We start from the raw sequence: 25,237 nt of genomic DNA, 5'->3' as shown, positions 1-25,237 counted from the left end.
TTCTGCGATACAAATGTACTTTCTTCTACTCATAATATCATCATATAAATCACGGTAAGATTCAAGAATAGGGGACTAGTGGTTAGGTTTAGGGTTAGGTTTAGTTCCCTAATCTTCATTAATTACTATATATATATTACTATCATTATATATCATCATTATCAATTACTATTATTATTACTTATTTGATTACTATCACTACATATATATATATTGCTATAGTCCCCTATTCTTAAATCGCACCTAAATCACTGCATAGGATTTCATTACACATTCTGATGCTAGAACAGTGACTTGCAATTCAGTATATTGCCATCACGAAAGAGGTGCAGATCAGCTCTTATACCCAACTAAACACTTATTGCTAAGAACAAACTCCAAATGATCAACAATCTACTATTTTATCTACAACAATCCACTATCCGTATCTATCCGCGCGCCTAATGAATCACTGCAATCAAAACAACACCGACTATATACTAAAGACCAAATCCGCAGACCTTTTATTAATACACAATGCTAGTACCCACACATCACCCAAACACCTATATTACCCGCGCCCTGACGTCACGCCCCGCCCATTGCAGTACCAAACCAATCGCCAAAGCCTGCCTTCCACACGCACGCATTTCATCCATTGTGTTCTCAGTTGTCACAACAACACGCCATGTCCCTCCACAGCCGCGACCACACAACACGCGCACGGCCGCGGACTCATCCCCGGACCAAATCGGCCTAGGACAACCGCAAAAAAACTGCGCGATCGTACAAGGTGGTAACCTACAAAATGAATTGCGAGGGACCCGATAAAATATACATCCACGTATTCCCAACGCCAGAACATGATTCATATATCATAGTTTATTGTGCTATTGACACAAATATTTGCTTCATCACTCCTGATAATGTCATGTGACATTAACAACATTCCCCTCGACTGTGTTCCACGTTCCGTATGCGACAAAATGGTTCTCCCTCACTTGTAATTATTTTTATTATAAATGTAACATCTACTTACATTGGGAAACCATGTATTAAGATCATATCTTCTCAATTGGAAGCAATAATTAATGCCAAAATTCTAAGCCTACTATTCACTCAACCTTAATGAATTCTATATTATGGTTAATGAGCACTTTACACAAATACTTAGTTTGTTCTCAAGCGTTATTTGACGTGAAATTTACTAAATCAGTAATGCAACACTGACACATTTTTTTCGACCATATATGACACAGTTTTCCCAGGCACATTCACACCTAGCATCAAACATTACACTATTCACTAACGCACCCAATTACACCATGACCCCACCCATACAATACATCCATTCACACACTTTTTGCCAAAGCCCACAAATCCATCCAAACACAGTTTCTTTCCGATTGTTTTCTAAACCAAACAGTGCAATCTTTATACAACCATTACATCATTATATTAACATTGCATGGCCTATTAATTACCAGAGCATTATCCCCTAAATGAATGCCTATCACAACAATTAGACAACCCAATCACCATGCCAGTAACACTTCCTCTGCGCTATTGTGTTCACACAGTCCACGACAATCATCGCTTTACATCAAGCATTAGAAAACCAAACAACTCCTAACAATAATAACCCCATTTATAACATGTTATCACTTTAATGAAACTTATGTAACGCTTCCCAAAATAGACAATCAAATAAATGTATTTTCATCATTAATTTATATCCTTTTTACATTCATTACATTAATAGTGTTTCGTTTTTCACGTGATGATTTAGTTTTCCATTTTGTAGTCACTTTTCATCAATCATCGGCGTATCGACGTGTGTCACTACATCGTCGTTCCGGGGATCAGCTGCGAGTTTTTTTTATTTGTAATGGGCTTTAATATGAAAATATATGCTGATGATAAATATATGATATTATGTTTGATATTGCAATTAATGTATTTGATAATGTATTGTCATGATTTTAATTAATACCAGCCATCACTAATGACGAGGACTTCTTTGTATTGCATGAATAACATTATATTTGTCAGCGATGATTATGTTGCATTAGATGTAATTGGATGGAACAAAATAGTAATTGCCATTGATATTTATCACATGATGTAATATTTGTATGTGATAAATACTATCATGGTTTTATTGTGTAGCATGAATGCAATGTATGTATTGGGCTAAAATTAAATAATATTTGTCAGCGATAAAAATCAGAAATGTTGTAATCGTGTATAGGGTAATCTATAATCATGATTTCAGTTTGCATTATTTATCATTAATTATGATGCATTATAAGTAATGGGCACGAATATGAATACATGAATATGGTCTATGTTAAATCAGTAATTTTAGTGTTATTGTAAAATTTGAAAATCTGTTATCATGATTGCATATTGCAGTACATAATCGTACTCTGCTCATGGCCTGATTGTGTCTCGGCTATCCTAATTTAAGAAAATTGTCTGGGGTGATATTCCAGTTGTGCGATCACTCTGTAGTTACTAATTTAGTATCAATGAACTGTTATTTTGTAGGTAGTGACTGTGATTTTATTCAAAAAAATATAGGTTAAATTCCATGCATTCTCAATTGAATAGCATGGTGCTGCTGCGTCAACATGATACCACGATCGTGGTCGACACAGTATCCAAATAATACGATCAAGACTGCGGAAAACCCGGTTATCGCTGCTTCGCCACTAGACATTGATTGATCCTTTACTAGGCTTCATACCTTAGAAATTCAGGGGTCGGTTGCATAGTCATGGCTTAGTCTATAGACCAGTCTAAGACCAAATTAGTTCTATAGCTAATCTAACAAGTAAAGACCAGTTTATGATTTAAAACCACTTTTGGACTTAAGTCACGTGTGCACAACCGGGCCCAGGAATTAATCACTAGTTTTTCAATGAGGAGCAACGTCTTTTTAGCCACATGCATGGGGGATCATATTTAAAACGATAATCCTCGATTAATCCTCATAACCCGAGGGCAACTGCAAAAGTGGTGTCCTAGGATTCAAGGCATCTAACTGAAGAGGAATAATGTCAGACAATCTTTCATGAAGGTTTTCTGTGTAACAACAGAAATCCCTAAATAGGGCCTATAGCTGCATAACAACGGGCTCTTCGATATGTGACCTAAAGGGATTAAGCAGAATCGGTGGGAAAAATGAAACGGTCAACACTACGATGGTTTTAATACTCTCGGTGCAATCCTCTTTTTGAAATATACGGAGACGAGTAAACATCACATCCAAAATAACTTAGATCATAATTATTTGACCACAGCGTGGCAGCACTGACTGGTGCATGTCAGACTCAGGCTTGGGCAGTCACCATCTCATCTCCTTAAGTTATTTAAGCTGTGAAAAAGTATATTCTTTTGTGATTTTCCAAATTCAAATGGTTAATAAAAATGAAGCAAGGAAGCAATTTAAGTTTACCTTTATTAGGAAGAGACATATATTTAATCAAATAGTCTACAATTTGCAGACCTGTACATGCACAGTGACTAAGGAAAATCCCATGGGAAAATCAGTAATTAAGCATCAAATATGTTGTTTATAGATATAGTAATATTGAAAATTATTTCATTCAATCATTGGATTTCAACTAATCTACATATATGATCTTTAGTAGGAAACACATAGGTAACAAAAATTACTTATTTACTATGAATCAATTATGCAGAGAATAATACAGATATATAATATGAAACATGAACATGACGTAATTTATGTATATCTGATTAAATATATTTTAAATATGAAAGTTTACATGAACATCTTGCAAGCTAGATTGTGGATGAATGTCTGATGAATTCATAGACAAGTCATGCTCTTAGTTAGCAAGATGTCGTCATAACCAGAAAGTAACATTAATGCAGCTATCAATGTTATGTCTGACCCCCCCTAGTTCAGCACATCACCATCTATTAGACATTTCCAATGATGTCATTCGTCTAGGATTCGACCAATATTCGCCTCAGAAGAAGAATACATAAGTCAAGAATTCACCCTACTCCAGAATGAAGAATGTCAGAGCTTCGCCTGATATTCACCTCATACATATTTCCTGTAGTCAGACATTCACCTTTCGAAAAACCGTGAACAAAAAATAGTTTTTGACCAAGGTCCGAAACTAAGCATTTTCAAGATACTAAATTTTCTACAAATTATCAGTAAACTTTATTTAACTAACAAGGCCTAAGCCTATTGCAATGCAATATACATTTGTTAAAATAATTGGTGTTATTTGGTTTCCATTTTATAAAAAATAAAGTGCTCAAATAGTTGAGCTTCAAAAATAACCAAGTTATTACTATTAATGCAAAATGTGTATGGAAACATTAATAATGCATTTATGTTCCTGGGAGTCATTTTCCTACTTCATCTTAAGTACTTGAAATGATTATTGTTCAATTCAACAAATCGGAATGACTTCGGAATCCCTCTCATCGAAAATATTAAATATTGAAATAAATACAACATGGTGACCATGTTGTACTTATTTCAATATTTGACCAGGTCAGTCTTGGAGGTAGGTATTATTGACACATGCCCCATGTGGAATTACCCGACCGTCATATTGATATTACAAAAAATCAGTAATTAAGTATTACCTCAAGTGGCCACTGAGGTAGGTAAAAAAGAACTACTTATATAAACCTCGGAAAAATAACAACAAAACTTAATAAACATCAGAAGAATTACAACAAAGTTAAAATACTGTTACCCAGGGGCCAGTTTCGTGTAGATGGAATAAGTACCTGACTTTTAAATTGATCATAATTCAGATATCATTAGGGCAATCAGAGATCGACCTGTTCATATTGTACCTGGAGTTCGGTCTTGATGGTCTAACCATAAAATGTTCCATATAATTAATTAACCAGGAGTGTATTTATGTATATGAAACTGGCTCCAGGTATATACAAATTTCCAAAGAGCCATGTAAAACGCTCTACATTATTAATTAAAACAAAATGTCGGTGCCACTCATTTCTATCATCGATCTTCTAGATCAGTATCTGATCAGTGGCTGCTAATACCAGGTATATACAAATTTCCAAAGAGCCATGTTAAACACTCTACATTATTAATTAAAACAAAATGTCGGTGCCACTCTTTTCTGTCATTGATCTTCTAGATCAGTATCTGATCACTGGATCAGTGGCTGACCTACAAAAAAAAAGACACAATTTGATGTAATACATGTACATAGAACAATACTTGTTAAAGTATGTATTCAATAGACAATTTCAGAAAGTCGCAATCCTTGCGGCAGGTGCACGTACATGGTGGATAATCACTATGAATCGAATTCTTTTGGCTTTGTGATTATCCACCATGTACGTGCACCTGCCGCAAGGATTGCGACTTTCTGAAATTGTCTAATAGTCCCTATATCAAATCCTCCTCTGTAGATTTTTGTGTCAGCTTGATGCAACTCATAACACAGAAAATGTCAATGAAGAACCTTTTTTATGTAATCAACACTGGCATTTTCCTCCTCCAGCCTTTTTTTCTGTCTTGTGGCAGCAGCTTTTTGGCCACCCATAACTCTTGCTTTATGAACTGCAGCAAGGTGATTGTAGTAATAGTTCACACGATCAATAGAAAGACAAAGCTGCGTCGAAAGAACTTTCACTTCAGATTCTGTAAGCGGAGGAACCATGCCAGCTTTAGCCATTTCAGAACCTTTTTTTACTTCTAACTTCTTCTTGGAGAATTCTTCAGCAATAAGTTTCGAAGGTAGACAATTTCCAGGGTCAAGGATTCGTGACTTCGAAAGTTCCAGAAGATCAAGATATGATTTAAAGTGCCCATCACAATTATCACATTCACATTTTCTCTCTGGATCAGCGTATGGCCATGGAATAAAAGTGAGAAGTGGGCCATTTGGGAACCAGACCATTTCTTCATTCCTCCTGTTCCGTTCTTGGCAAATTGGGTGTGGACATCCATCTTTGAAACAACACACTAATCCGTAGACATACTTAACTGTATCAATCTGATGATTAGATATCACACTCAATATCATGTCAAAATATTGCAACTGTTGGAATTTTTCTGGTTCTGCTGAATATTGGTACTTTATATCACTTCGTTTCTTCTCATTGGCTTTCAGATAAGACAGCAACAATTCTCTCCTATCTACATAATCTGGTCTTTCACCATGTTTGAATAGTTTAATTGTGTTATTGTTAAACTTTGTTCCATTTACTCTGGATAGGTAAACATCCACAGCAGCATTTAGATTATTTGCAACCAATGTTTCATCTATAACACCAGCATTTTTATTAGGACCCAATAGGGTCGATGGGATAAACAAGTTTGCGTGAGCTCGCTTGAGCTGCCCATTTAAATGTTCGACAATATTTAAGAAGCTCCCGCCAGCAAACCGTGTCGTTACGAAGGTGGCTAGTTTCCTTTGCTCATAGTGCCATTCTCCCCACATGAATTTCTGTTCTACATGGTCGGGATTTTCATCCCCCGCCCCATCTACTCTGATGGCATCAATTTCTTTCACATGACCATCTTCTCGATAGAAAACATGTTTCAGTTGTGGAACATTTGACAACATACGTAGATCCGCTGCATGTTGACTAGGTGTCTTAGGAACTAATTTGGTTGGTTTCACTATCCCAGCATAGTCCTCTATAGTAGTTGGACTACCGGTGAAATGATACGAAGTGACCTGTAGTATTGACTGTTCAGAATTTGTGAAGTCGGTACGCGTGGCCAGGTCCTCTTCACCTCGCACCATAAGCGATTTAAAATGATTTGATGTTGCTAGCGTATTTAATCGGAAGCCAGCAGCATCATCTCTGTTAATTAGAAGAATGTTCTTGTTGTCAGTTGAGTGTAATTTATCAAGACCTTTATACAAGGCCGACGACCAATGGTCATCTACATTAATTTTGATGTCAAAGCCCTTCCTCGCACGTTTAGACACAATGTTTGCAACACCACGGTACCTTGAACTTGATTTTCTCCGTTTGTTAGGTGGAACACATAATTCAAATACTGTGCCATAACTGATTTTTTTTCCAATTCTTTTTGACAGTTCATCTCGCAACCTTTCCATAGTCATTTTTTGGCCGACCTTTTTGCGCTCCCATGTCAAACTAGACGAGGACCGCCACTTATCGGCCCCCACACCCGCATTTCTCACAATGTCCTCCATGACTTTCCCAATGTCTGGATGGCTCTGTAGTAAAGTTTTAGTAGATTTAGTGACTTTTCGTTGTAATAATCGTTCCTCTGCCATTTGCTTAGCAATTAATACCTTCTTTTGTCGTTGTAAATGCTGTCTCTTTTCTTTAATTAACTGAATAAACTTAGGATCTGTAACAGATTTTACATTCACTAGTCTCTCAGCAGTATCACAATCATCATCGTCATCACTATCAATCTCCAATGGTTCAGTGTCATCAGGAGTATTTTCACATGGCAGAAGATTACTCAATTCGTCTTCATCAATCTCTTCCTCATCTAAATCATCTGCTTCATTGTCAACATAATGATCATACAACCCCAGCTCTTCTAGCATAGCTTTATCCTTCGATTGCACCAGATCTGTATATACACTATGAATTACTTGTATCCGTGATAGAGCTTCCTCTACATCATCACGTAATTTCCTATAGTTAGATCCATAAGCTGCCTTACACTTTTTACCAGATAGACAATCTGTTGCAGCAAATGTGACCAGTCGTTTGTCCTTCTCAGTAGAACACAACGATTTCAGCAACTTTAGACGATCTTTGCTAATATAATTGTAACCAAACTCTGATTCAGAGAAAAGTCCAAACTTGACACCTATATTAAAAGCTGAACCATAATCGACACCACTCAATTTCTGTGAAATATACAGCTGAGTTCCACCACACCGTAGTGTTCCTTTCAGGTTTCTACCCATTAACACGGCAACAACAGGCATTTGGAAAACTTTTCTTAAGACATTGGGCTTACAATACTTGTGTGATGCAGGGAAACAAGAATCATGTATCTGTCGAAGAGAGACTGGTTCATTCTCCAAGACATATCTGGCTATCGAAGCATCAAGCTGACATGAACAGTTATCTGTATCAGTATGACGGCAGTTCTCTTGAATGATTTTAAAATCGGCAAGAGTGAGGTTTGAATAATGAGACACTTTTACATGGTCATTCACTTTCAAGAAGAAAACCTTTTTACTATCAACTACCATTTTCTCGGAAATAAACAACCTATAAGTATCTGAAAAATACCTGTTATTATCTGGTACTGATTGAATACTATCTTTAATACTACTCGTAACATCACTGATCTCATTACCAACATCTGAACTCATTTCAGTATTATCTTGTTCATCATTAGAGGGGATGACAGTGTCTGAATTGTGAGATACAGATTCATTCACTTCTTCAGTATTAATACTCTTATCTTCATCGGTGGGCTTAGTAACAACATTAGTTGATGGAACAGTCTTATATGAACTAATTGTGGCATTAACTTGTTCATCATCAGAAAGGATGACAGTGTCTGCATCGGAAATCACTTCTTCTGTAGCACTACTAAATGTATCGGTTGAGTAAGTAACAGTAGCTGATGGAGAAGTCTTTATACTTTGTGATGCATGATAACGAGAGTCCCTTCCAGATTTATTTTCCTTTCGATTTAAATCTTCTTTTTCAATTTTGAGCCCTTTTTTTCAGCATACAGATTATCTAATTGGGTTTGAAGTGCATCAGCCTCTTCCGTTAAATTCAATAAAGTTTTGGTGCGTATCTGAATGAGCAGAATGCCGGTTTTAGATTCGATTGACAATAACCTATCATTTATATCAGCGATCCTTTGTTGACGACACTTTTTCGACAGCTTCGGTTTTGGACCAGAATCAGCGTTGGCATGTCTGCGTTTTCTCTTAAAAGGGTACACTTTATTAACCTGAAAAGAAATATAACAAATCTCTATGGATAAAGCTCTGGTGGGAAAATTTAAGTATTTTTGGGGAATTAGCAATTGTCCTGTAAATTCATGTAAACAGGATTCCTCTTTGTACTACCATACACCCACCATAAAGATTTCATGAAATTATGTCCATCAGTGTTATGGCATAAAATACATAAAAGCCAACACAAACTGTCAGCCACCTCCCAGATTTAATATACACCTACCATCAAAAAATTCAATGAAATTACCTCAATTGGTTTTTATAAAGTTATGTCATAAGATAATAAAACCTAAAATAATCATGGCCACCTGTCGGCCATCTTGAACTGGGAACTTCAGTCACAGCAGAGCTAATCAGTAAACAAACAAATATGTTGTAGAAATCCATTCGTATGTAAAATGTATTGGCAGATAGTGAGGGTGGCGGATAATGTAGCGTAGACTTTCAAAAATACCTGTAATCAAAAACTTTTTAAAATCATTGGTTTTCAAATTTATACATGTACCTCAAGTCTTGCATTTTTCAGAAGCGTTCCTCTATTGCCTTTATTTAACAGCTCCGGTGTTTTTAAAACAAGCTTATAGCATGTTTTATTTATTTCCTTGTTGTAATTAGCATTTTTCCCATGCTCTGCCAGAATCTTTGTCTGTCGCTGAATATGAGCTTTATGTTTTTCTGTATCCATTGTGCCAAAATCAACTAAAGTTTTCTGAACTGTAATTTCTGTGGAAAAATTACACAACTTCATTAGACTATAAAAGAAACAATGACAGTCCTCTATATCTGAGCTTTTAAAATGATAGTAAAGTAATATAAAAAATATCAAGTGAAATCCAATATTACTGGGGTAGCAATATTGCCAGGATACGGCAAGTACGGTAAGTTATGTTTAAGTAAGAGAGTCACACTTGAGTTCAACGCAGACACAAGTTTGAACCCAGCCTTGAAAGGCTATCACAGTGGGACATCTATCACTATTGTAGTTCTTAAAAGCAGAAAATATATTTAGGAAAGGGTTAACTATCTCTTGCAGCTGAAGGGTGAAGTCATAAGAAATAATAGTTACCTCTGACAGCTGCAATATCAGGTTCACTCTCGATCGATTCTATTTCGCTGACATCGGGACTAGCTTTCAAATACACAACAGTGAAGTTTTCAAGAAAGTCATAGTATTCAGCAGTTATTTCTGTGTGGTCTTCTGTGTACAGGACACCTTCACAGTTCAATTTTTCACAAACTAAAATACAAATACCATTTTACAAACTAGGAGTGCTTCGTGCACCTAGGCAAATTAATTTCGTCATACAGGGCTTGAAATTAGCAGTATCTTGATATCCAAAGGATAGGCCTACTAGGTCACTTGTAACTTTACCCTGATGACACACAGTGGTGTGTCGAAACGTCGGAAATAAAATTGTTAAAAAAACTTGAGGGTTTTCTACATGATAGGCCTACTAGGCCTAGATCTTTGATGTCTATGTATCCAAATGGGTTTCCAAAATTTTCAGTAAACCTCTGAACTTGGGGTAGGCCTACCATGATTTGGATATCGGATCGAGATTTTGGTTGAGTAGTATCCAATGTGGATCGATGATGTATGAAATTTCAAAAATTTCAAGCCCTACCAGTACGTAGTATCAAAGAGTGGTTTTTAACTTATATCCTACGTAGTATCATTTTATAGGAAGATAGACATTTGATTTATATTCATTTTTGTGAACTTATGTCCCAATTGCAGCATTACCATAAAAACAATATTGTACAAAAGCTTTACAATTAATTAAATAAAGATTGATTTCTATTCATTTGAAAAGAAATACCCTTGCTGCTAAAGAAATGCTAAGAATTTATAAACTAATCGTGAGATCAGGAAAGGTGAATTTTACCTTTATAGGCCTCATTGACCTTACACGAATCAAGACTTAAATAGACTCACCTTTCTGTAATAAATCCTCATACGATGTTGCTATTATTGGAACTTTTTCTTGGGTTCCTTTGCCCACGAGTAATTTAAAGGGTCGACTGAAAATAAAAAATTATAATAGGCCTATTAATTTTATCAAGAAGAGCAAGGGCACGCTTCGTAAAGGATAGGTTACTGGTTAGCCTGATCACTTCTAATGAAGTTTCACAATAATGGGAACTAGGTCACATATCGCGAAAGAAGTAAAACATTTTAAAATTTGACAGATCATGATGAGGTGGTGCTTTCTGTAGGCAGTGTCCCTTGGATTGAAAAGACACTGATAGACAACAGTTTGAGTTTTCTTCACGGCATCCACATTAATTGTAATGAATAGCAGAATACGTGATTGTGAGTGAAGAAGGTCTCACTGACTTCTTTCCATACATACACTACAAAATACAAGTTGTATATTGTAGGCCTAGAGTACAAGTCCAAGACCAAGAGCAGCCTGGCGCCTAGGATTAGGAGGGGGTGAATTTTTAGTAATAATATAACGGCAATGGAATAAATAATAATGGTGTTCAGATGACAGGCTTTGTTGTGGAAGCATGGAATAGCCATATAAGCAGATTAGGCCTGGCCCTACAGAATTGAATTTCAATCAATTTTTTGTGAGCGTTTTTACTCAGACTAACCTAGGCTGAAATTTTACGTTCTAGCTAGATACAACTCCAACAAGCCAAGGAAGTGATTGATGGCATAGTTAGTATAGATTGTCATATAGATACTAGATAGGGGCCTGCTGAGACGATAAGATAAACTGATTGATAAATACCTTGGCATTTTTTCCATCCGTTTTTCTTCGTTCGCCAATCGATAAACGAAAATTCAAATTCTTTATTTACAATTCAATTCAATTCAATATTTATTAACATTTGCTACATATAAAATATCGCGTAACACACATGAATAAAGTTTGCATAGACAATGAAAAAAAAACATTTACTCACACCAATTACAAGCGAAGTTACCTGACTCGAGTAAGAAAATAGACTCGTTGGGGCAGGGAACCAGTCTATTTAGAATACAAACGCGGTGATTAGGTTCGAATCCCATGCAGGCTATATTTATCTGCAGAACACAACAGACGCGTCGTAATATATCTTTTTTCGGTTCGGGTTATTTAACTTCCTTGCGCATAATTAAAAATCCGGTACCGGTACGTCAGGTTTTCACCTCATTCCATGAAACTATTCGCCAGAACATCATTATATAGCCCCCAACTGTTCGTCAGTCATTCACCCAATATAAAAAAAATGATAGCCAGACAATCGACATCAGCGTTTTGCCGCCACGTCAGGCATACGCCAAAATTCGACGTCGATGTTGCATCGACCGCTGAACTAGGGGGGGTCAGACATAACATTGATAGCTGCATAAGTCTATAAGAGTTCATGTTACGCTTCTTTATCCATTTTTGCGAGTGAATGTTGCAGTGATATACATAAAGCTTGTTAATTGCTGAAATGTTAAATTTAAAAGTTATTATTTGAATAGCAGAGAAATAGCAGAGAAATTAAAATACACAATAGTGTACATCAAAGCAGACATTATAAGTTACCTGATTTATTGTCAATTCAGACATATGACTCGAATGGCTCCATCTTGAGAATACTGGTATGTGCAAGAACATGCATTAATGCCTCAGTACAAGTGTGGTCTGTTGGGTTGGTGTCGAAGTGTAATGTTGTTGCAGGCATTTTGTATTTTGCCAGGATAAGCGAAGTGACTTGTTGAAGTAGACATGTTTGAAGTAGAGGAATATGTTGAATAATAGAAAGTTACATAACTTTTCTGAAAGTGAGAAAGATATTTATAATCAGTTATTGGTGTGAAGGAATTTCCTCAATATTTCAAGGATATGATGAAAAATGTGAAAATTTCACAGTTAATGATGTGGTCATTATTAACTTTTGTCATATTATTATCATCACACCAAAAAACAAGATTTTAAATGTTTTCATCCCAAAAACAGAATTGTGTTCAAAGGGGACATATACCTAATGTGATCTCATCAATTTCAACAAAGTTACATGCGAGAACTGCAGAGTTAAATTTTTTAAGATACAGTATAAAACAATTCTGTCCGGTAAGGGTAAATAAATGGATGACTGACACTACATTTAGAACATGTACATGTATAATGAACTATCTAGGGTCAAAAAGTACCCATACTCTAAACATTTTAAACAGCCCATCAGGAAAACCACATAAAATCTTACTGGTAATTTCTAACAATTTCAGGAGTTTTCACATTTTTCTCATGCATTTATCTCATCCCTGCTACTTTACCTTGTGGAGACATCGTTGAAACAGTTCATATGTTTTAATGGCATGTTTTGTAGATACTGTAGCCAGTCATGATACGAACAATGGATCCTCTTGTTTTACGTGGCCTGAAAATAGTTAAATAATTTTCTAAGTAATTGTTCTTAATGATACGTTTTCATGGAGGTACATCTACCTTTCTGTAACCTACCTTTTTAAAAATAGTAATATCAATGCATGTTCCTCAATATAGAAGAACTTTTGCTGTGTAACTGTCCATATAAGGTGGGACAGCTACACCTCAATGGACAGTTTCTGTCCACTGAAGTGTCCTAGTGTTATTTGATTTCCTGATGTTATTTGATTTGAGGCATCGTGATGTTATTTGATTTCACAGGTTGTTTACTAGTTCATGATTTTCGTATCACACAGTCTGGGAAAAATCATTGTTTTATTCATTGGTCATTTCATGGGTGCAAATACTGAAGATAAATCATCACTTTTGATATCCCAATGCAATATGGGGTCCTATTATAAGATCGCATGATTCTGAGATATGAACCAAAAATCTAGTCTCCATTGAAGATATCATAATATAAATCACTGCATATGGTTTTGTGAGAGATTCTGATAGAGCAGCGATTTGAAATTCAGTTGATTGCCTCAATCACAAGAGGTATAATACCAGTATAAAGTTATTGGTAATTTATTAAACGATTATCAATTGAATCCACTTTAACATACTCATGCTCTGATACACATCACTGATACTCATACACATTGCGTACTGATCAAATGCAGTGTCATTTGTCAATTTTGACCATGTATTGGTATCTATACTTTTATTATTTTATCATGTTGATATATTTTTCAATGTACTGTATCTATTTTATTCTAGTTCAGGTAGTATCCCATATGAGGCAGTGTCATTAGATACTAAATCTGGGGCCAGGAATAGTTGATTGGTTTGTTGTATTTGTTAGCACGATGGTGCATCATCATTCCTGGAATTATATCACAGATTTAAATTTCATAGCCAGTCATATAAATCATAATTTTTACTGTAAAACATTATGAAAATTTGTGTATTTATAAACATTTCTCAATATTGGCATCTAAAAAATATTTATATACATTATTTATTTCCCATTAGGCTAAAAAAATTGATACCTTGTTTTCAGCTCTGCTGAGCTTAAAACTTGACCAAGCCAGCCCCCTATCTACCCTATACATTACATCTTTAAAAACGTGACCAATTTTACCACAACAGACCCGGCCGCTATAGAAATGAACTGTTTACAAATTTTACCATATTTTACAAATATGACCCGACCGCTGCGAAGAAACAAGGTATCATTTTTGTTGAGCCTTATTTTCTTTTGTATAAACATAGAAATTATTGATCAAGTATCTGTAATTACCAATAATTATTAATTTGTTGACGAGTAAATCCCATTCATGTCTTGAATATTCTTCTTCTTTGCGATCATGATCCATTAACCAACATCCTGTATTAGCTCAATATCTTCTGGTAATATCAACAGTTATGTCTGAAAAAACATTTATCAAATACATGCATATATGGAAGGTCAGTGGGATATTTTGTCGAGGTGATTCGAATTTTGTATACGAAAAGTTACAGCTTATAATTAGTGGAATCCTAGCGAAACTATATCGTGATGACTGTAGAAAGTGGGTACTATATGAATGTGCGGTCGTGCAAAACCAGTGACATATACATGATCTACAAGCGTTCCAGCATTTGTAGTTGGCATAGTAACACATTGTACATATCCAAATGTTTCGAGCATATTTGCAACACTCGACGATACTAATACATTTTCATTGAAATCACCAACAATAGCTATTTGATCAGAGTGTGATCGTATTTCACAAATAACATCTCTCAGAGCTATTTTGAATGGAGTTACATTGTAGGAGGGAGGACGATATATTACAGCAAATGCTATTCCGGATTTGTGATCCTTTATGGCCATACATTCAATATTCTTTGTTTGTAGCGGAATCTGGTCATAATCTGATGTTAATTTTGCATAAATACCTACACCACCGTGAATTTGTGTTACCATTTCATGATCAATATCATAACTCATAGATCTTGTCTGATGGTGGAAGTTATATCCCTGAATGTCGACACTGTTGTGATCATCAGTTAACCAGGTTTCAGTGACACAAATATAATCTATTCCCGAAAGCCTTTCATCATTAGCAATATCATTATAGTGGGCGGGTAAACCTTCAGTATTATGTAGAGCCATAGTGAGGGTACAGTCGTTACATAGATCATTTTCAGTTTGTATGAATGGAGTCATATTTTCAACGCTTGGTTTAATGAGCTCATTGCAAAAAATTGCCTTGGGTGAATAATCCTCAAGAATTAAACCTTCAATAGATGTCACTCGACTCAGTGCTACGTCTGCCTGTCCAGGTGAGAAAATCTTTTTCAACGAAACTACTGCGTTTTGTGCTGTAACTCCTTGAACTTTATGAACTGTACAGGCCCAAGCTAATTTCAATGGGAATTGTCGACGCACGCCTTTATTTTTCATCGCTGATTCCTCAACTCGTACTATTGGTGTACTATTTTCTGGCACATTAGAAACATTAGACGTATTACGTAGTTCTTTACCGATTTTTTTATCATCAAAAATCACATATATTGTAGTACATTCCATGTCATCATCAAATGATATATGCGACACAGTGCCAAGAACTCCATTGACTAGTCCATCTGAAACATTGATATTCTTAGTCAGCATAACTCTTGCATTATAGGCTAACAATAAGCTTTTTGCCAATGACAAGCTCTTATTGCTTATGTGGTAATTAACTTTTTTTATCAATCTGCCAGTTCTTGGATCTTTAGTCAAATCATGTGCTGCAATTTCAACAATGTTAGTGCAGTTTTCTGTCAACATGGCTGTATTAACGTCGTCTACTTGTTTGTTCGTAGAGTATATACCTAAAGCAGTTGCATTGGTTTCACCTGTAACTCTTGCTTTCAAGGTTGCGTCGTCTGTATCTGATAGCATATCTTCTTTCTTTTTTGATCTTAGTCGGTTCAACATAGCTGCAAATTCACCACCTTTTTGGCGCATTATTTCTTGTAATTCTACAATTTCAAATACATTAGACCATAAATCAACACCATTATCAGGCGGTGAATACAGAGGTTTGCCTTTGACTGGAGGCAGTTGATAGAAATCACCGACAGCTATAACACTGACATTACCAAATGGAGAATAATCAGGACATTGTTTTATCTGCCTCAATCTGCCGTGTACATAACCAAGCATTTTATGATCAACCATAGATATTTCATCGATTATCACTATTTGGAGACTGTTGAACTTCACACGTAATTCAGATATTTTGTCATCGCTCAAAGGTACATACGGTAATTTTGCTCCAATGTTAATAGCAAACGTATTATGAATTGTAGTCGCACCAATATTGTATGCGGCAACACCTGTTGGAGCAGTCAAACAAACAGTTACATCATCTGGGTTTTCAGCAGTTGGTGCAAGAATTCTTGATGCCTCATATTTGATAGCCTTTATCAAATGTGATTTTCCTGTACCTGCTCCGCCTGTTAGAAATATATGAAATGGTTTAGGGTTATGACCATTACGAATATCAATACACCACTGTCTCAGTTTATAGAATACCTCTTTCTGTTGATTGTTCAATGATCGAATTAATTTCCATGCAGCGTCTTTTGATAGGGCTGCATTTGAATTTTCAATTGCATAGTTGCCAGGTGATTTTTTTTCTGCGGTATACTGCAAATCCGGTATATCATTAGGGTCATTTTCATTGTCATCGTGGGTATTAGGTTGTGATTCAGCAATAGCCTCATGTCTTTCATGTTCACATTCCGGTGCAATTTGAGCCCATGCATCCTCGTACTCATCATTTGTATTCAACATTTCTTGCGCCATGTCAAATGTTTCAATATCGGCTTCGAACCAACTGCGATGTTTGTCTACAATATGTTTAACAGCCGTTAATGGTGCTGAACCTAAACATACATGCCCTGTTTCATAGAAAACTTCGAATGTTTCAAAACCTGGTGGTTTTAATTGTTCATCTTGACGATATGGCAGAAATAATTGTAGACTTGTTTGATAATGTTTTTCAGGTTGTTTTGTTTTTGAAAATCTAGCATACCTGACAACTGCCGGGGCTGTGTTGGTTCTCTTTCTGATATATCCACTCTCATTTTTCAATGCTATGCTGCTGTTGTTCACTTGAGATTTTGCGAGAATCCTATATTCAGAGCAGAATTGAGCCAAACACATTTGTTCAAATTCCTCATCATCAGGTCGATTTTGATATCGTTCTACGATGCCAGTCATCCATACATCATCATCAGTCAAATCGTGATCTGCGCTTTTTGATTGTAATACGCTCAGTGGTTTACTTAATTTAATGATATTGTCACCTGTAGGAATAAACTGAACTTTTCGAGATCCTTGCTTCATTTTTAGATTACAAACTCGATACACTGCTTCTTGAGCTGACACCTCACGATTATGGAGATAAGTTGAACCTAATGATTTCATGGCTTGTTTCGCGCTTTGATTATTATCTGCAGCCTCCGCTCTTGTGTGTTCTAATAAAAGACCCATTTCTCGTTCACTCTTTGAGATATACGATACTATGTATACTACGCATGCAAATGCATCAGTCACATACTGTATATCCATGTTAGCCTGCCAGGCTCTCAATAATGCAGGATTGTATTGATTTACCCAACATTCATTTGGTTCCCTTTTCAAAACGACACTACTCTTACGTGATAAACAACGATAAGCTTCTTCAAACATATCTTGTGTGATTCCAATTGATATGTACAGTGATTCTGTAGTTGATAAATCAGTATCCTCTTTGTTCATCAATTCCCAGACTTTCTGTAATATTTCTTTCGCTTGATCGGGACTCATTGCATTGCTAGCTGCCTCAATTTGTTCATTTAATGGTTCTTCATTATTCGATTCATCAGTACTTGGTGGTGGTGGGGGTTCCTATTTTTCTTGAGTGAAAAATGTTTGTAATGAAGGATTCTTTGGGAAATTAAACCTACATTTAGTACCTTTCTTGCGGCATGTTTTTGAGTGTCTTTTGCTGTGCATTTGGACACTGGTTACAGTTTCATGTAATTCAGGATCCTCAGAATCATCAGGTAATTTACAGGTGATATATCGATCTACAAACGAGGTGACATTAGCGTCGTCATCAATTCCTGATTTCGGTGCGTCTTTTACCCATATCAGTGCATGTACATGTGGGCTGCCTCTCATCTGGAATTCTACTCGATAAAAAAAGTCTTGAATTTCACCAATAGGTTGCGCTGGGGATTTGATAACATCATTAAGGAATGTATGAAATCTGTGATCAAACATGCGTGCAGCAGTGACAGGATTGCGTCTCAAAATACCACATTTCTCAGACCATGACAATTCACTAACTGGTTTATTGCATCCATCGATTCGCATTATAGCTTCTAAATGTTCATTCCATCTCATTTCAGCGGCTGAAAATGACACAAAAAATGTAGGGACACCTAATTGCCGAACCATAGCCAATAAGTCTTTTTGAGCAGCCTGCCAGAATGGTGGTGTTCCTCGTATTGGTTTCAAAAACTTGTAGCCATCATTATACTTGAAGATATCATTCACGTCTTTGAGATTTCTTAGACTATCCAATCCGACATGAAATTGCCGAGTGCTATCTTTCACTCCTTTTCGTAGCGCTATCGATACATTTGATGCAACCTGATTAATTTCTGACAAAAATTGTGAATAGAAAATAAAGTCAGTATTTCGAGAGAATCTTGGATCAGCGTTCATCAATCGGGTATGTAAATATCGTGCGAGAGTGATTCTTTCATCACGAACAGCATGATAAGTGAATCTTCCAGTAGGAAACAATGTGGGGAATGATTTGGCTTCATTTTCTTTGTCGGTTAATATTTGTATTGGGCTGTTATTTTCAGCTGGTGCCAGACACAAAATATCATTAAAGTGTGCATCAAGAATTTCTTGACCAATATCAATTGGTTGTAGACATGAATTCATATACATTTCGTGTAGATTTTCTGCCTCGGTTTCTTCCTGTGAATCAGTTCCATTTGTTTCCTTATCTGCTTCACTCTTAGCAGTAGGTAAGGAATTCACACAGCTTTCATCTATATTGGACGACGATTTATCAGTTGAGAGCACTTCAGATTCTGATTCTTCATCAATTTTTTCAAGACAATTGGTCCAGTCTTGGTTCAGTTCAATGTCACGATAGTGTTTGTTAATTGATTTTAAAGTGGTAAGAGCATCCATGATTTTTTTCTGGTCAACAAACTGATACTGATAGTGACCCTTGTACGTGAGTTTGCGTTTCAATTTAACTTTCATCATTTGATCATCAGATGAATCACGAGGTAATATTGTAGTAGTTTTTTTAACATCACTTGGCACACATACAACAGGCCCATGACAACCATGCTGTCCTTGCCTCGGCAAAGCAATCATCTTAATGAATGGAATGTTTATCGCAATAAGATGCTCCTCCAGTGGATTCAGATGTGATAATTCTCTTGGAACTCTATCTAACTGCAAATTATTGCAAGCAGCCTCACATGGTATCTTAGCCATCAATAACTTATGATGACAATTGTGACAAATCCACTGCTTAATTGATGGTTCAGTTTACAAGGTGCATGGTGTTGGACAATCTTCATTGCAGACATGTAGATATGTATTTGTTATACATTTTTGAGCAATTTCAGCATGTGTAGGTCCATGAGTAGTGTAATTGTTTTCAATAAGATCTTTAACTTGATTTCTGAACAAGAGTCGATGACACACAGAGCAGACATATTCAGGACCGTCTTTAGATACACGTCGAAATTCACTGATCACATAGTTGATGTCTTTCTTTTTCAATTTTTCATTTTCACGACGTGATCTTGTGGAAGCAACAACCATTTCCTTGATTTTAGGATCACCTGCATACTTGTTGATGCTTAGTCTTTTCATTTTATCACGATGTTGCATGTTGGTTTGATACTTTTCAACACTGAATGTTTTAACTTGGGCTCGATGCTGTTCATCATTTCGGTATTTTTCAATGCTGTTAAATCTAACTTGGGCTTGATGCTGTTCATGATTTTGGTATTTTTCAATGCTGTAAGATTTAACTTGGCGTCGATGCTGTTCATCATTTTGGTATTTTTCAATGCTGTAAGATTTAACATGGCCTCGATGCTGTTCATCATTTTGGTATTTTTCAATGCTGTAAGATTTAACTTGGGCTCGATGCTGTTCATCATTTTGGTATTTTTCAATGCTGTAAGATTTAACTTGGCCTCGATGCTGTTCATCATTTTGGTATTTTTCAATGCTGTAACATTTAACTTGGCTCGATGCTGTTCATCATTTTGGTATTTTTCAATGCTGTAAGATTTAACTTGGCGTCGATGCTGTTCATCATTTTGGTATTTTGCAATGCTGTAAGATTTAACTTGGGCTTGATGCTGTTCATCATTATGATATTTCTCGATGCTGTTAGTTCTTAGTTGTGCTCGATGTTGCTCATCACTTTTGTATTTCTGAATACTACAAAGCTTAGCTTTATTTCTGAAGTCAACGTCACTTTTGTATTTCTCTGATGTTCGCTTATTTACCTTTTGCTTATAATTGATATCATTATAGTATCTTCTAAGAGTACTAGACATCTTCGTTCTACGATAAGACGAGTCATCATCATTGTATCTGATTTGCCTCTGCTGGTTTTGATTTAAACGATAGGCCTCGTCATTTTTTGATTTCATACATGCTAATTTCTGTTTGTGCTGTTTGTAATCTTCATCTTCATGATATCTTTGATAATTATACTGCCTTTTCAGGGCTTTTTTATCATCCGTTTTTTCAGTATTTCGTCGCTTGCCACACCAAGAGCAAATACATTCCTCAGATTGTTTCACACATGACACAACTTCATAGTGTACACCTCTGCAATTTTTCAAATAAATGTTGCCATTTAATTCACACACACGATTTGGTGCACTGAAAGTAGAACCAGCGAATCGTAACCAACCATTGCCTACAAATGTATATATATCAGCATGCAGTAAATCAGCTGTTGCAAGAATTTCAACCTCTGTCACCCAAGTACCTGTATATTTCATACGGGATTCATCAATATACTCATTTATAGTAAGTTGTGGATTTCTCAGATGTGGTTGGAATTTGTCGGAATTCTGCCGCATGTGCTTTAAAACTTCGGTGAGTATAGCCCGATGATATTGCTCAGTTCCACAGATTGAATATGAAATTGCCCGAAAAAAACAGCTTCCATCGCCTTTAATTTTCTGCGTATTACATGGAGAGTAGAGTTGTCCATCATATTTGGGCATACATTCATATCCGAGAGTTGAGGGTCGACAATGAATACCTAGAATAGAGCATAATGTTTTGCACTGACCTTTTTCTAGTGGGTTGTAAATTAAATCATCATGCTGCACGGATTCACTAGTAACAATTACATCGCATTCATCTACTTTTGGGTTTGTATAGGGCAGTTCATCTTCACTACTTGTTTGTTGGTAGTTTGGAGAGTATGTAGTCGTTGTTTCGATAATGCTATTCTCTACAGTAGTTTCAATTTCATGGTTGATAGAAGCCACTGTAATTTCATACTGTATTGGTTGCCTCTGATTCATTGAAGCTGCAAGATTCTGACAATGTTTGACAATACAATTAACACAAGAGTACCTTACTAATACAGCATGTCCATCAGCGGTCATCATTCCTGATGCATCTCTCGAATGTGAATCAAATACCCAGTACATGTCATCCTGTTTTAAAACACGTGTATTTGTATTTCCAGCAAATGTTATAAAGCATGTGTCGTAATTAAGCAGATTATTGTGCAAACATTCATGTAGTTCACTGATAATTCCAAAATTTCCAGCTCTCATTTCATCAGATAATTCAGATATAGCAACTTGAGGGGATCCAACAGTCACATTATAAATGGAATTTCCAATCTCAACAGCAGTTGGTAGCTCACTGATCAATAAATACATATTTGTTATTGTATTCATATTAGTCAATGTTGCGTATAAATCATTTCCAATATTCAATACTGAATCAATATCATGAGGCATACAGCTTTATTTGATGCATGAATCATTGCAGCTAATGCATTTGTTACACATTGCTTACCTGAATGAATACCGTATTTTGGATGACCCTGGTGGAAATTTCCATGAATTGATGAACATCTCATATTCTCAGCACTTAAACATGACTCACTGTTACCAAAATTGCCATCACAATCTCTACACGAAATCATACTCGAAATTGGTTGAATAGATGAGTCAGCTTTCATTTTCGATGAGGTTTCATGTATATTGTGTATATTGAGATTTTTCATAATTTTTTTCCATTGATCCTTTTTTCATCTCTGTTTTGTCCAGTTAGGGCTGAGGGAACTCCAACCACCTCCACCTTCTGAAAATAGAAAAAAAATTCATTCACTATACGTTCGTAGAATTTTCTAATGAGTTCAATTCAATTCAATAGCTTATAATTATCTCAACAAGAACCAGGGATGATACGACACTGGTCAGTTACACACCCTCTAAGCAACTGGTTTATGATTTACTGATATGGTTTTTTCTGATAAAATACCAAAATCAGGCACCAAAATATTGCGCAGCTAACACATGTGATGAACAGTTTAATGAATTTTTTACTCGGAAAAAAGGCCTACATACTTCTTACTAGAAGATTAACATTTGCCTATGAAAAGAGGGTCTTACCTTCTTCGGCTGAAAGCTACCAGCTCTTCTTTTCCTTTTAGGCATGATGAGTAATGTACTGATCAATATCCTATTTCAAGTATCAACAAGTATCAAGTATGTGACCTATCACAAAAGAAACATTATCACAGCATTATTAATCAGCCTGTAGGAACTTTCTCTAAAATTTCGAAACAATAGGTGACACCTGCTACAAATAGGTATGGTGTGTTAAACAAGCAGCCTGTCAGCTGTGATAGCTCCGCTGGGTTTGGTTGATGGCAAGATTGGAAGAAAATTGAATAAAATGTGTTGAAAACAATGCATCAAAAATGTCTCCAAAACTAAACAAATTAACTGGATTTTGTTTGCAAACTTTTGGAATAAACCCTATAACCCACATAGGCTAGACGTAGTATCCTGAACAAATGTGCAACGACGAGTATTAAAACAGGCAGTGAACACTATTATGGTTCGCCCGATTACCGATTGGTGGCTCATTTTAAGATGGGTTGAAACAAAAATAAAAGGGTGGTCTTCCCTCTGAAACCTGTTGTTGTGGGGAATACCTGCATGATGAGTCTTGTTTAAAAAAATAAATAAATAGGAAATTGAATAATTGGTCGTCAGGTTCCGTTTTAGAAAAGGAATGATGCCAATACAAATATCAACAAATTCAAGTTCTGGAATTACTCGTATGATGGCACTAGTCAGAACCGGAAATTGGAACCTAAATCCACCTTGTTTTGTTGATTTGCAATAAAGATCTCTCGCTTCAAGTTTTTAATGAGCATTTTTTTTCACTAAATTTGTGATTTTTGGAAAATTTTTGACAGTTGAGGTAACGTTTTGTCCAATCTAACAGATTTCCAGGATATCATACTTAAAGGATTAAACGTGATGATGTATGTACGTAAAATACACTTACTAAAAAGGAAGTGCATATTTAACCTGGATCCGGTCACCGACTTCTGAACGCTATTTTGCCAAATCCATTTATTATGTAACAATTAAATCATTTTATTGGGTTTAGGGTAAGGGTTTGGATAGGGTTAGTGTCAAGAGGGTGAGAAGAGGGTCCACAGGGTTCGATTTCACAAGTAGGGATAGGGTTAGGGCTAGGTGAGGCTAAATGTAGCTAAAACATTCGGATGGTTTTCAATGAGCTCTGTGATCTAATAGGAAGACGCTAGGCTAGTAATTCACTGGTCCGGGTAAACTCTGTTCTCCACACTTCCTTCCAATTATCTAAGCCGCGCACCTCTTTGCGCATGTGCGTAGTAAATCAGCCAATTTAGAGACAATATTTGGCAAAATAGCGTTCAGAAGTCAGTGACCAGATCCAGTAAAATAACTACTGCCTACTAAAAAATTGAGAGGCCAGATTTTTATTGCAAATAAACTAGAACATGGCAGATTTAGGTACCAATATCCAGTTCTAACTAGCGCCATCAGTCGAGAAATTCAAGAACCTGACATTGTCGATTTCCCCAATAATTAGGCAGGCACAATTAGGCCTATGGGCCTAGGTAGATTGAATATACAAACAGTAGACTTAAGCTTGAATCAGATCCGAAAAGCAGGATACATTTTTACACTCCCAAATGGTCTGACATGAGTGGGCGGAGTGTACTGTAATTTATGTATAATAGGCCTTCAATTTGAAATTAGCTGACATACGATTTCAATTAAGATATTTCTGTGTTCATTAAAATTGGCAGTCCCTTCTTATAGTATTTATTCACATTCACGAAAACCTGATGACTTGTTCGCATTCAGCAGAATCGGGTGGCTTAATCATAAGTCACAGGGTCAGGGAGATGGAGTGCTCCCTGCTCTCGCACACAGACACACACACACTAGTGCAGTTCAAATCCCATTATTCAATATTTAAGCTGCTGTCTATATAGGCCTAAATATTTTCTACCCATACCACAAACACTATTATTAAATCATACGCATTGGGTCAACCTTAACACCTAGCCCAAATTTGGCCTTTTAAAAGCTACTTCTATCTGTAAGTCATGCGGGATTCGATATCGATCTCACACCAACCAGACCCGACTGCTACCACAACGCGCGGATCAAGACGAATTCCGGTCGGCTTTTAATACCAGTCGTCAGATTACGTGGAAAAATACATCATATTAGGCCTAACCGTTATATATACATACCTCTCTGAAGATTGGTCACAGAAACACACAACAAAGTCGTAAAAATGCAAGTAACGTAGAGTGACGTCGC

At 36.2% G+C, this 25,237-nt stretch overlaps 2 protein-coding genes across 2 annotated transcripts; both read right to left on the bottom strand.

Moving 5' to 3' along the window:
- Window positions 1-4,180: 4,180 nt before the first annotated feature.
- On the bottom strand, window positions 4,181-11,729 carry LOC141910267 (uncharacterized). The gene is made up of 6 exons (XM_074800993.1): window positions 11,678-11,729; window positions 10,873-10,958; window positions 10,003-10,173; window positions 9,442-9,659; window positions 8,814-8,929; window positions 4,181-5,176 (listed from the first exon to the last, which is right to left on the bottom strand). Exons 1-6 carry the CDS (start codon window positions 11,692-11,694, stop codon window positions 5,146-5,148), a joined length of 639 nt encoding a protein of 212 aa, XP_074657094.1. The 5' UTR covers window positions 11,695-11,729; the 3' UTR covers window positions 4,181-5,145.
- A 3,090-nt stretch (window positions 11,730-14,819) lies between these two features.
- On the bottom strand, window positions 14,820-19,841 carry LOC141910064 (uncharacterized). The gene is made up of 2 exons (XM_074800776.1): window positions 18,342-19,841; window positions 14,820-18,218 (listed from the first exon to the last, which is right to left on the bottom strand). The coding sequence occupies exons 1-2, from the start codon at window positions 19,839-19,841 to the stop codon at window positions 14,820-14,822; spliced, it is 4,899 nt and encodes a 1,632-aa protein (XP_074656877.1).
- Window positions 19,842-25,237: the final 5,396 nt, after the last annotated feature.

Source organism: Tubulanus polymorphus, chromosome 8, assembly GCF_964204645.1.
Source record: "Tubulanus polymorphus chromosome 8, tnTubPoly1.2, whole genome shotgun sequence".
NCBI classification, from domain to species: Eukaryota; Metazoa; Nemertea; class Palaeonemertea; order Tubulaniformes; family Tubulanidae; genus Tubulanus; species Tubulanus polymorphus.
This window is presented reverse-complemented; position numbering and strand designations above follow the sequence as displayed.

Excerpts from the sequence above, each read along its gene's own strand:
- LOC141910064 (XM_074800776.1), bottom strand. The coding sequence starts at position 19,841 with ATGGCTAAGATACCATGTGAGGCTGCTTGCAATAATTTGCAGTTAGAT. Across the intron at positions 18,219-18,341 it reads ATCCTGAATTACATGAAACT|GAACCCCCACCACCACCAAG; the intron begins GTAACCAGTGTC and ends CAAGAAAAATAG.
- LOC141910267 (XM_074800993.1), bottom strand. Across the intron at positions 10,174-10,872 it reads TGAGGATTTATTACAGAAAG|TTTGTGAAAAATTGAACTGT; the intron begins GTGAGTCTATTT and ends TTTGTATTTTAG. Across the intron at positions 5,177-8,813 it reads ATCGCTGATATAAATGATAG|GTCAGCCACTGATCCAGTGA; the intron begins GTTATTGTCAAT and ends TTTTTTTTGTAG.